Source organism: Myotis brandtii, unplaced genomic scaffold, assembly GCF_000412655.1.
Source record: "Myotis brandtii unplaced genomic scaffold, ASM41265v1 scaffold727, whole genome shotgun sequence".
Classification (NCBI taxonomy): Eukaryota; Metazoa; Chordata; class Mammalia; order Chiroptera; family Vespertilionidae; genus Myotis; species Myotis brandtii.
The window spans coordinates 1,838,087-1,850,849 of record NW_005370872.1 but is presented as its reverse complement, the minus strand read 5'-3'; the positions used below and the strand labels follow the sequence as shown (position 1 = coordinate 1,850,849).

Here is a 12,763-nt window from a genome sequence, read left to right as displayed (position 1 = left end):
GGCGGCCCTCGCTGAGGTGCCTTCGGTCAGTGTTCAAGATCAAGAACCCAGAGGCGGAGAGGAATTCCGTCCTCTCAGTGAAACAGTGGGATAGTCGGGGTGACTGTAGAGAAGGAATGTGCACTTCGGGTGCCAGCACCCATGTGCGAAGGCTGCCCTGACTGAGCCTCACTTGCTTGGGGCCTAGCGCACTCCTGCCAGGCAGCTGGTGACAGGACGTGCTTTTCTGAATTAATGAGAGAAAATGTTGATTTTCCTGCTGCCCACGAAGGTGGAAAGTGAAGTGGGGAGACATGTGGGGATTGAGCGAGGTTCCCTGTCTGGGGGTTTCAAACCTGCTGTTGGTTTCTTTCACCGCTGACTAGAGATATACAGGGTGTCCCCCCAAAATGTATACACACTTTGAATACCTACTAATTCCAATGGTTTTAAGCATGAGAAAGAAACAACAATGGAGCTGTTATCTGTTAAAAGTGTGGGCACAAACAGGTAGTTGGACATTCCCTGAGGGGTCTCAGATTGGAGAGGGTGAAGGCCAGACTGAGGGGACCCTTTCACCCCTACCCCAGTGCACGAATTTCGTGCACCGGGCTACTAGTGTTTCATGAAAGTAAAAAAGAATGATAGCATATCTAATCTAATAAAAGAGAAACATGCAAATTGACCGCCCCTCCACTACACCCCAAGCCATGCCCACCAGCCAATCAGAGTGACTATATGCAAATTAACCCAACCAAGATGGCAGCCGGCAGCTGGAGCAAGCAGGAGGCTTGGTTCCCCTGGCGATGGAGGAAGCCAAGCTTCCCGCCTGCCCTGGCCTGGCCTGCTGTGGCCTCCGCTAAAGGCAACAAAGTTTCAATTATAGAAGATAAAAAAATTCCAGATACCTGCTTCCAGTCAGCCTCCACTGGGAACTTGGGTGGCTAGGGGCCGTGGCCAGCCTACAAACAGCCATCAGCCCCTTACCCAAGATGGCCACACCCTCATGGGGTGAGGGTCCCCGCTGGGGGGCTTGGCCAGCCTACAAACAGCCATCAGCCCCTTACCCAAGATGGCCACACCCTCATGGGGTGAGGGTCCCCGCTGGGGGGCTTGGCCAGCCTACAAACAGCCATCAGCCCCTTACCCAAGATGGCCACACCCTCATGGGGTGAGGGTCCCCGCTGGGGGGCTTGGCCAGCCTACAAACAGCCATCAGCCCCTTACCCAAGATGGCCACACCCTCATGGGGTGAGGGTCCCCGCTGGGGGGCTTGGCCAGCCTACAAACAGCCATCAGCCCCTTACCCAAGATGGCCACACCCTCATGGGGTGAGGGTCCCCGCTGGGGGGCTTGGCCAGCCTACAAACAGCCATCAGCCCCTTACCCAAGATGGCCACACCCTCATGGGGTGAGGGTCCCCGCTGGGGGGCTTGGCCAGCCTACAAACAGCCATCAGCCCCTTACCCAAGATGGCCACACCCTCATGGGGTGAGGGTCCCCGCTGGGGGGCTTGGCCAGCCTACAAACAGCCATCAGCCCCTTACCCAAGATGGCCACACCCTCATGGGGTGAGGGTCCCCGCTGGGGGGCTTGGCCAGCCAAGGGCTCCTGGGCTGCTAGAGGGATGTCTGACTGGGATCTTAGGCCCAATTCCCCGGGGAGCGGGCCTAAGCCAGCAGGTGGTCATCCCCGAGGGGTCCCAGACTGTGAGAGGGCACAGGCCGGGCCTAGGGACTCTAGTATATGATAAAATGGAGCCAGAAGCATGCACATATTTTGAAGATCACATGTATCCACTCTTTCAAAAGTTTTGACCAACGAATTCAACCTTTTTCATCTCATGGCAACATACTTCTAGGTAAGGTCAAACCCAAAAGAACATAGATTGAGTTGATGAAGCCTTCTATTAGACTCTGAAATCTTTAACACATTGTATGGCACATATTTACACATGAATCCCACTAGGGAACAAACCTGAAACCCAGGCGTGTGCCCTGACTGGTAATGGAATCCACAACCCTTTGGTACACTGGACGATGCTCAACCTACTGAGCCACTCAGGCCAACTGCAAGAATTCTTAAAACATATAATACCTCACTATTTAGTCAGGGGCACTGACCTCTTTTCCCTTAGACTGTCAAATAAAAAAAAAAATGACAATAGCCAACACGACAATAGCCGTCCAGTGTAAATGAATCCAAATTATACCTATCTTTTTTGTCAGATTGGCAAAAAATATATTTTTTGGTGTGCTGCAGATTTTAGAAATTAGTTTATGTGTGCCATGAGATGAAAAAGATTGAAATTCCCTGTCCAAAACCATTGAAAGAGTAGATTCAAGTGATCTTCAAAATATGTACACTAAGCATGGCAAACTTGCAGCCCATGGGCTGCATGCTTCGTTTATTTGACCCGTGCTACCCTTTGAGTTTGACATGCTTGATGTACACGCTTCTGATTCCATTTTATCATATATGCCATCATTCTTTTTGACTTTCATGAAACATTTGCTGGTGAATTAACCACTCCTCCCAGATTGTTTATTTTCTGTATGTCTATGGTTTCATCACTCGAGTCTCAGGTGAGCCAGGAGGAATATTTCTAGCAAAACCACAAAACCAGGGGACAACCTAGATAGAAAGTCACCTCACTGCATCGCACCACTGAAATGTGCTGTGGTAACTGGTCAAGTGCACATGGAGGGGTGAGAACAAATTTGTCCTTCATGGAAAAACTGCATTGTTTGAGCTCTTTTACAACTTTTTTAATTGCATTAATTGATAACAATGTGGCATCATTCTTATCTCTGGCCATGCAAATGAGTTATAACCAAGGAAGCAACAACCCTCTTCCCCTCTCCCACCTGGAAAACCAGTTTGGCCTGCATTTCAGTATTCCTGATCTATACATCTACTATCCTTTGGATTCTCCTTTGATCTGGTTGGAATATCCTTACCAGCTTTCTGAATAATGAGTTAATAAAACCTTTAATACATGCTCATTTTTTAAAAAAGTTATCTTTATTGTTGAAAGTATTACAGATGTTCCTGTCCCTCCCCCCCCCATGACCCTCTCTACCCTGCTTGTGTTCATTTTTATATCTGTTTGAGACTCCTGACTTTATTCTTTACCAGAATTTTCTTTCAATGCCTGTTACCATTCACCATGCCTCAGCCTATCCAAATAACCTCCAATTTGTTCCTCTGAATCTAAATGATTTTCTAATCGTTGTTAAATCCCCAAATTAGTCTTAATATTTTGACATCTCACTGCAGAGCTTCCCAGATTTAGGCTTGTTTTTTTTCCCTCCAGGCTTGGGCTTTCCATGGACAATGTGGCCCCATGGGAAGAGCATGACTTTGGAGTTTCAAGTTCATGTTCCTCTTGCCCCACCCCTGTTTGTGACAGGTACTTAACCTCTCCAAGCCTCCTCTTAAAAGGTAGATAATTACACCCATCCCACAAGGTTGTCTCAGGGACTGTTCCGTCTGGTTCTTGGCAAGCATTATGCGTTCAGTACAGCTGCCTTCTCACCTCCCTCACTAAGTACACATGGCAAATTCAACCAGAAAGAAAACAGCTGGGCACTCATAGTGCAGACAGTAACTTCAGAAAGGTAAACAATTCACGGTTCATAATTTCACCTAAACCGCTAAGGGACAACAGGCCAGATACATTGATCTTTCAATATTCATGCTTGAATTGCATTTACCATTCCCCACCCTTAAATCACTATTGCTGGTCTATAACCAATAATGCCTGAACCAAATTCGCGTTTTTGTCCATTTCAGCTACTCTTCAGACAGTTGGAAGAAAAACATATCGGAATTTAGTCGTGTTTTGCTCTATTTAAAACACATACCTTGTTGGAAACACACCTCCCATCTTTAGGAGACACTAATGTGCTCAGCTATGTGTAGGAGTGTTTTTAGAAGATTGTTCCTTTCACCCTTTCCTTTCCGCCCTGTAAGCACCGGACAAGCCAAACCTATTGCATCTGAACAGCAGCAACACCAACTTGCTCTACACCTAATTTGATGACCTTTCTCTTAGTTTTAATGAAAGTTCTCCGTGGAGCCCAGGTCTCTAAACTTCAAAGCGCCCTTTCTTTTCCGCACTCGGGACCTTTTGGCGAGTTTTAGATGGGAATTTGCAATCCCAGTGCCTGGGATGCTGGCTCTTCACCAGAATCCTGGCTGTGATTAACCTGCCTTTCCTGAAGGCAGACGGTGACCTACTGGGGCGATGCGCGCCGCGCTGGAGGGCAGCTCCCAGCGGCGGGAGGAGGCTCGCGAGCGCGTCCAGACCCGGCCCAACCCGCCGCCACTGCGCGCCCGAAACTGGGGAACGGGGAGTGCTGTGACCCAGCGATCATGCATTTCTTCCATGAATTCACCTCCCGGGGCCTCTCTTACCTACGGAAGGGCTTTTCTGCTCGTCAAATCGCTCACATCCTTGGATAACCAGCCCCGGGGGACCACGACCTTCAGCCATCCCCGCGCGGGAAGCCACGCGCTGGAGGCCGGGGTGGGGGCAGGACTCAGCCTGAGACCCCGCCCAACGTCTGGTACCTGCCAGTTACAGGCGCCCAGAGCGTTAAACTGGAGGCGGGAATCCGCAGTCTATGGGCAGACACCAACTGCAGACCTTAAAGTAAGGAAGGACTTAAAGTAATATACTGATACCAATATCAACGTGAGGAAGCAGGATGAACTGAATGCAAAGTCGATCTGTTTATACATGTCAGTTCCTATAAATCCATTTATTTCTCTCAAAAATTTCTGAGAGACACAGCTTTGATCCCCACTCTGCACATGAAAAAACGAAGGCAGAAAGAGGTAAGGTTAATAAATAGAGAAACCTGGATTTGTTGTGGTTATTGGGGCATCCTGAATCCGTTGCCAATGTTTATAATCACTAGGGTTTTTTGTTTGTTTGTTTGTTTGTTTGTTTTTAGGTGGTGGGGTGGGGGTGGTTTCCTAGCACTTTGAGAATTTTCTAGTACAAATAGTTCATATATTAAATACTTTTTTTTTAATCAAGAGAGGTTTTAAAAAGCATTATAAGGTTCTCCTTGGTTAAAGCGGAATTTAAAAAATTGTTGAGCTGTTGGTGGAAATGAAAAACCCTCCCCCAAGATAAACACTGCTTGGTTTCTAAGGGCTGCTAGTGGGAATCAAATTGATTACAATTCCTCCGGGTGTCCTGGGTCCCTGTCCTACTGGTTTGGATTTTCTATTCTCACCCTCCTATGATTTTCGGAAATCTGCCTATAAAGTACCATGATGCACTTCAGGAGTGGGAATACCCTGTGCACAGTGGGACAGATGCCCTTATGAATTTCAAGGCCCTCCCAAAGAACACTGTGACTTTTTTTTTAAAGGTTGAGGGTGTCATGATTTCCTCCACAACACTCCCAAGAAAGGACCTCATTTGGACCTTGAGAAGTTACTTTTGTGTTTCTTTGCTATCTCATAGACAGTCTAAAGTCCAGTGATTCTCAGCCTTCTGGCCCTTTAAATACAGTTCCTCATGTTGTGACCCAACCATAAAATTATTTTCGTCACTACTTCATAACTGTAATGTTGCTACTGTTATGAATCGTAATGTAAATATCTGATATGCAGGATGGTCTTAGGCAGCCCCTGTGAAAGGGTCGTTCGACTGCCAAAGGGGTCGCGACCTACAGGTTGAGAACCGCTGGCTCTAAACCAAAGAAACATGATGAGGAATTCATCAATTCATAGAAAAGTAAACATATTTGCTGATGAGTTGACATGCGGTCTAAATTTGGTTCCACATGATCCAGAGGTGGGTTCACAGATGACCAGAGATGAGCCATGTGTTGATAATTGTTGGCTTGGGTGATGGTTCTTAGGAATTTGTTGTACTATTCTCCACTTTTGTGTACGCTTGGCATTTTCTATAATTAAGAGTTTTAAAATAATCTATTCACTAATGCCCTATTTATTGAGTACTGTACTAGTGCCAGGTGCTGCTCTAGGTCCTTGAGATGATACATCAGTGAACAGAGAGTTAGAAATCTTTGCTTTGTAGAATGTATTTTCCAGTTGGACATGGGGTGAGGCAGAGGGAACCCTATAGAGTAAACATGATACATTCATGGATTTTATGGCATGTTAGAAAGTGTTACGTGCTATGTAAAAGGAAAAAAAAATGACAGGGATCAGATGAGGCTGTAGAATGATGGAGAAGAGGGCTAGGGTCTGAGCCTTGGGGCGTCAGTCTTGGGAAAGAACCTACAGGTGAGGCTGGAGAGGAGTATCAGTGAGGGGCAAGGGGAGGTGAGGGACTTATGAGGAAGGAGGAAGGAAATGGGTTGGGGTGGGAGAAGGGAGTGGTTGGTCAGATGTGTCAAATGCTGCTGGGAGGCCAAATGAAAAGCCCTGTGGAAAGTGTACACTTTTCACTTGATCGACTTACCCAGAAAATGGGTTGAGAACCTCTTATGTTGGTACTTAATAATCTGATTGCAACAATGTACAAAAATCCTTGATGTAGGAGTGGGTCAAGTTGACCAGACAAAAACAATCTGACATGGGAAGCTGTATTATAATCGCCGCCTTTGAAGTAAAAGATTTCTAGTGCTTGGCTGAGTACCTGGCCTAATGTAACACTCACCTATTTGCTGAATGAATAAGTAAACCACTACATGGAATGCTGGAGTAAAGCTAGGGGCTGTCAGCACTTCTTACAACCAGAATTCGGTTGCAGACATAGATGTCATGAAAGTGTCTGTAGAGCACAGGAATTTGCCTCAATGACACTGACGACCAAATGTAAAACCCAGTATAAGGCAGTGTAGGACCAATCATTTGTTAGCTGAAACCTATCCCAGGTCTTTAAATATCACCCTTCATCTTTTGTTCTATTGTTCTCACTCATTGGAGGGTATACATCTTCTAGAACAGAGACACAATGGAATAGAAAAGTTTATTTTTATTTTTTATTAAGAAAGAGTTGCTTTTTTTTGAGAGACAAATGGGAAAATATTAGTGGGTATACAATACAAAAGAACAAAAAAGTTCATCATAAATAAATTTTTCAATAAAATAAAATATTAGCTATCATGACTTTATTTTGTTAAACTCATAAATAGATTTTTGATGTGGGTGTCTGGGTTCCCAACCCCTAATGTTGATACTATATGGTGGTATTTTATCTTTTTTTCCCAAATGGAGACAAGATTCCAAAGATGACAGAGAATAAATACTCCTTGATGCTAAGTTCTGGAAGATACTGGGAGAAGAAGTTGATGTCATCATGATGCCAGGCTGAAGGGAAACAACCAGCCCTGTACCGCCAGAGTGCAGGGGACAGAATGAGCAATTTCAAAGCAAGGAGTACACAGGACTGGAGGAAGCAGGTGGAGGGAAGGAGGAAAGTCTCACCAAATTCCATGAGCAAAGCCACAGGAAACTTACCCTAGAGGAAGAGACTACTGCCTAGCAGCAGCATTGCTTCTGGCAGCAGCACTTACACTGGCAGCACTTCTGCTGACAGCAGCCCTTCCCACAGCCACAGGAGCCACAGCCACAGGAGCCACAGCCACAGGAGCCACAGCCACAGGAGCGGCGGCAGCAGCAGACCACAGGGACACTGCAGCAGCCCCCACAGCAGCCACGGCAGCAGGGGCAACAGCCTGAGCAGCAGCCGACACGGTAGCATCTGCAGGTGGTGCAGCCACCGCAGCCACCGCAGCCACCACAGCCGCCGCCACAGCCACAGCCACCACCACAACCACCACAGCCACAGCCACCACCGCAGCCACCACAGCCACAGCACCCCATGGTATCAGCAGAGAGGATTCAGGTGAAGTGAGGAGAGAGACTTAGGAGATGAGAGACGTCTGATGCCCTTTGCTTCGGGGGCCCTTATATACCCCCTTTGGGGCCGAACCCAGGGCACGTGGCCACTTCCTGATTGTAGTTCCACCGGCTTTCCTCGGAGAATTTCACAAGACCCTGAGTGTATTTCCTCATGGACACCTCTGAGCTCCCAGACTTGTTTATTTTTGTACTTCTTCCTCAAGTTACTCTTCTAGTAAAACATGTTTCTAAAATGTTTGATCTTGTTTGAATCTAGCTGTCTTCACGTCCCAAGCCATGGTCCCTCTGTGACTCAGTGTCTTTAGTTTAGGATAAATCATGTCTACTTTTTAAAAGCAGACTATATTTTTTAGAGCAGTTTCAGGCTCATGGCAAAATAGTGCTGAAAGTACAGAGTTTCCATAGGCCCCTTGTCCCCCTGTTCACAGCCTCCCTGCTATCAGCCCCTGCACCGCAGCAGTGCAGTTGTGACAATCAATGAGCCTATGTTGACATGTCATTATCACCCGAAATTCTGTCTGTTTTTTTTTAATGCCTTCATGTTACCGGATCACAGCCCTTTGTCTGTGTTCGCAATCAGACTGTGAGCTTCCTAAAGTCTGGGGTTGTATTGTATGTATATTTTCATCCCAGTATCAGGAACACAGAGGTGAGTTGACAAAGAGACAGGTTGATGAGTGAATGTTTGTACCCCTCACCCCCCAGTTCATATGCTGAATCTTAAGCAGATTTTAATGGGGGTCTATTTTACCTCCTGGGAACAGTTGGGTTGTCATAATTGGGAGAGTGGCCATAGCTAGTGGGTGGAATCCAGGGGCTGTTCGACATCCTATCACGCACAGGACATCCCCACAACAAGGATCTGTCTGGCTCCAGCCGTCAGTGGTGCCAAAGTCGAGAAACACTGCTGTAGGGCTTTACATTTCCAAAGCATTTTCCCATTTATTATTTCAATACCATAGAGTTTCCAGAGACTCACCTACAAGAAAATTATTCCTCCCTCACTTAATTAATAAAGAAGCATGAAGCCCCTGGTGTGTATGAAGTTCTGTGCTGGCAAGTCCCGTAACAGATCATTGGTGCCTTTATTTGGTCTGTGATTTAGAACAGGAACTAAGGCTGGATCAGGGCCACGTATATCAGAACATGTGAGACTGCGATGTGGGTCGTGTCTGCTGATACCAACGGTTTTGAGTGTTAATGAACAATGTATATCTACACAGTTAAATAATTCCAGTCCCCCCTCCCAGACTCCTCACCCTCTAGGCCACTCTGCAGAGGCGGACTGTCGTCTTGCCAGTTGTTTCTGCTGGGAGCTGACCCCATATTTCTTGTTCATTCCTTTTTATCGCTGCTGCTTGATTGCCAATGCTAGTTTTTGCTATAGACTAGAGACCCGATGCAAAAAATTTGTGCATGGGTAGGGTCTCTAGGCCTGGCCAGTGATTAGGGCCGATATGTGGGGCGACCGGTGGGGTGATGGGGGTGGGGGTTGCTGGCACCCGCCTTGGCCTGGTGCCGTCCCCTTGGCAGCTGGCCTCACTCCCTGATCCCCCTGCCAGCTGCTGCTCACTTCCCTCTGTGGGGCGACCCGCAGCTCCTGCGTTAAGTGTCTGCCCCCTGGTGGTCAGTGAGCGTCATAGCAACTGGTTGTTCCATTGGTCGTTCTGCTGTTCAGTCAATTTGCATATTAGGCTTTTATTATATAGGATGGGGATCTAACTCTCTCATACAACTCCCAATGTATTTATTCCACCATTTTTAGTAAAATCCATTACTAATGGTAACTTAATTATTTATATATATAAAAGCCTAATATGCTAAGTGTCCGATCAAGTGGTGGACAGACCGGTCGCTATGATATGCACTGACCACCAAGGGGCAGATGCTCTAACTGGTAGGTTAGCTTGCTGCTAGAGTCCGGCCGATCAGGACTGGGTGAGATGGGCCGGACATGCCCTGGAGCCCACCCATGGTTTCTCCTGTGGTCCCTTCCCAGCCACTGGCCCCGATCGGCCCCGATTGGGACTGGGAAAGATGGCCCTGATTGGCCCTGATCCCTGGCCAGGTGGAGGGACCCTACCCATGCATGATTTTCGTGCACCAGGCCTCTAGTTATAATATAAACGAGTGGCCTGGTGCACGAAATTCGTGGCGGGCCCGGGGGGGGGGGGTGTCCCTCAGTACGAGATGGGGCAGGAGGTCTCCAATCTGGGACCCCTCTGGGAATGTCTGACTCAAAATCCGGGACTGCTGGCTCCTAACCACTCACCTGCCTGCCGGCCTGATTGACGTCTAACTGCTCCCCTGCCAGCCCAATCGCCCCCAACTCCCTCCCCTGCGGCCCGATTGCCCCAAACTGCCCTCCCCTCCCAACCTGATGGCCCACAACACCCTCCCCTGCCTCGACCCATCTCCTCCCCTGGGACTCACCTCCTTCACACGAGGCGATGGAGACACTGGGACTGGCCTCCTCCATGCCGCATGGAGCTGCAGGCCCCCAGGCCTCACTGCATGGAGCGGCCGCCAGGCCCTACCTCCACTGTGTGTGTGGCCATCTTGTGGCAGCCATCTTGTGACGATGTTGAGCGTGAGGACTTTCATTAGTATAGATGTTGCTCATTATAGAGTCCAAATAGGCTACTGTGATTATACTTCCTTCATGTACAAACCTTTTATTTTTTTGGAATATCTCCTTTTTATTTTATTTTTTTAAAATATATTTTATTGATTTTTTACAGAGAGGAAGGGAGAGAGATAGAGAGTTAGAAACATCAATGAGAGAGAAACATCGATCAGCTGCCTCATGCACATCTCCTACTGGGGATGTGCCCACAACCAAGGTACATGCCCTTGACCGGAATCGAACCTGGGACCTTTCAGTCCACAGGCCGACGCTCTATCCACTGAGCCCAACTGGTTTCGGCCTTCCTTTTTATTTTTATTTTTTGCTTTTGCTTCATCTATCTGCCATGTGGGCCATATCATTTTGTATGTATATTTTTCTTTTTAAATATCAATTAATGAAAACTCTTCAAGCACTCCAACTCTTTTTTTCTTTCTAATTAGGAAATGTCTTCTTATTTTAAATGCAATACAAATTGTGCCAGATAAAGATGAGTCATTGCAAAGACATGCTTGTGCTTTCTAAGCAATCACATGATGTGAGTGACACCAAATAATGCGGCCCAGTGACCTGCTTTGCAGCTGTGTGGTGGGGAGTGAGACCTTCATTCCTGTGAGCCAGCTCTGGTGAGGGATCAGGGCTGCTTCTGCCTGGGCCATGACATTGGAGCCTGAGGCCTCTGTCGTTCCTCCATGTAAGAGGACCTCTGGGCTGCTCCCAGCCTGGCCTCCTGGTAATGCTTGCTTGTTGTTCAGTTGTCAGACCACCGGTTCAAGCACAGCCTGCCGTTCTATATGGGTCTTCTTAGTGTGCCCATGACGTTGACAGTACCCCCCTTTCCGAGGCTCCCAGGAGCCCTTACTGGGATTTTTAAGGCATTTGACTTAGAAAAATAAACAAGTAATCTAATAAACCTAGCTGACATTCCAAAAAAGGAAAGTAATTAATAGAGTATGTGGTTCTCCCGTGATAACTGAGCCAAATAACAACAAGGAAGTGGTCATGTGTCCTCCCTCTCCCACTCCCAGAGGTGCTATATAAGGGCCTCCCCAGCAGAAGGGGCATCAGACCTCCCTCACCTCCTGATTATCACTCCTCACCTCTCCTGAGACCTCTCTATTGACACCATGGGTTGCTGTGGTTGTGGTGGCCGCTGTGGTGGCTGTGGTGGCCGCTGTGGTGGCTGTGGTGGCTGTGGTGGTTGTGGTGGCTGTGGCGGTGGCTGTGGTGGCTGCACTACCTGCAGATGCTACCGGGTCGGCTGCTGCTCCAACTGCTGCCCCTGCTGTCGTGGCTGCTGCGGGGGCTGCTGCAGCGTCCCTGTGGTCTGCTGCTGCCGCCGCTCCTGTGGCTGTGGCTCCTGCGGCTGCGGCTGTGGCTGTGGCTCCTGTGGCTGTGGCTGTTGTCAACAGAAGTGCTGCTGTCAGCAGAAGTGCTGCTGCAAGAAGCAATGCTGCTGCTAGGCGGGCCTGCTGGCTCTGGACAGGTGCTGCAGGTAACTCCCATTGGTAAGATGCTCCCTCTTCCTGCCAGTCCTTCATGATTTGAAAGTCACGGGGGTGACAGGAGACTGGTTCTCAGGCTGGGGAGTTAAATTCATATCCCTGGGTGTTTGAGTTCCTGCCTCCAAAGGAAAAATGCTAGCACAAACCTTCTCCATCTACCACCCATCAAAGGGTGAACCCAACAAAATAGAGTGATGATTTTAATGCTGTGCTTTCTTGAGATTTTATTGTTGAAATGTTTGTTGCTATTTTCCCCCTCTTTCTGTAGCTTCTCCATCCTGTATCTTTGCTACTATCTTCTGTAAACCTGTCATTTCTTCTCAATAAACCACATCAAATTGGCATCAAAGTCTCATCATCTCCTTTTATTTCTTATTGGAATGTGTCTCATTGAAAGATTCCATCAAACCCATAAAGTCAGACCCTGAAGTTTGTTTGAGATGGGTTAGGAGTAGTTAATTGGTGATCTGTCTCTAATAGGTTTTCACACACGGTAAAGATTTGGTAGCTTCAACTATCCTCTTACATAAGTCAGAAGGATTCTGGGAACATTGTATCAATGGACTCAGCATTGAATGCCTAAAGTCATGTGTATCTAGTTAGGACTTGGTTATTTTAGTTTGGTTCTATTAAGTTTAAAATCCCATTACAGTTTAATGAGATTTTTTATTCTATCACCTGTATTAGTTAACTGTGTCTTTGGCAGGCTATGGTTAGGAAGAGTTGTGAGTTACTAAAGCACTATCCACTTTGATTATGTTCCATCCTAAGTAAACAAGAACATGAAAATAAAGACGTC

The 12,763-nt window shown here is 47.4% G+C and overlaps 1 protein-coding gene and 1 long non-coding RNA gene across 3 annotated transcripts in view; one reads left to right on the top strand and one right to left on the bottom strand.

The window, feature by feature from the left end:
• Positions 1-4,559, bottom strand: part of SLC19A3 (solute carrier family 19 (thiamine transporter), member 3) — a 12,978-nt gene extending 8,419 nt beyond the window's left edge. For both annotated transcript variants that reach the window (XM_014530203.1, XM_014530204.1), the window contains exon 1: positions 4,399-4,559. In XM_014530203.1, coding sequence (XP_014385689.1) covers positions 4,399-4,477 — 79 coding nt within the window. In that variant the 5' untranslated portion in view covers positions 4,478-4,559. The remainder of the gene's footprint in view (positions 1-4,398) is intronic.
• Positions 4,560-4,757: 198 nt separating this feature from the next.
• LOC106724118 lies at positions 4,758-8,070 on the top strand. Its single transcript, XR_001359878.1, has 2 exons — positions 4,758-4,821; positions 7,186-8,070. It is a non-coding gene; the product is annotated as an uncharacterized LOC106724118 (long non-coding RNA).
• The last annotated feature ends 4,693 nt before the right edge of the window (positions 8,071-12,763 follow it).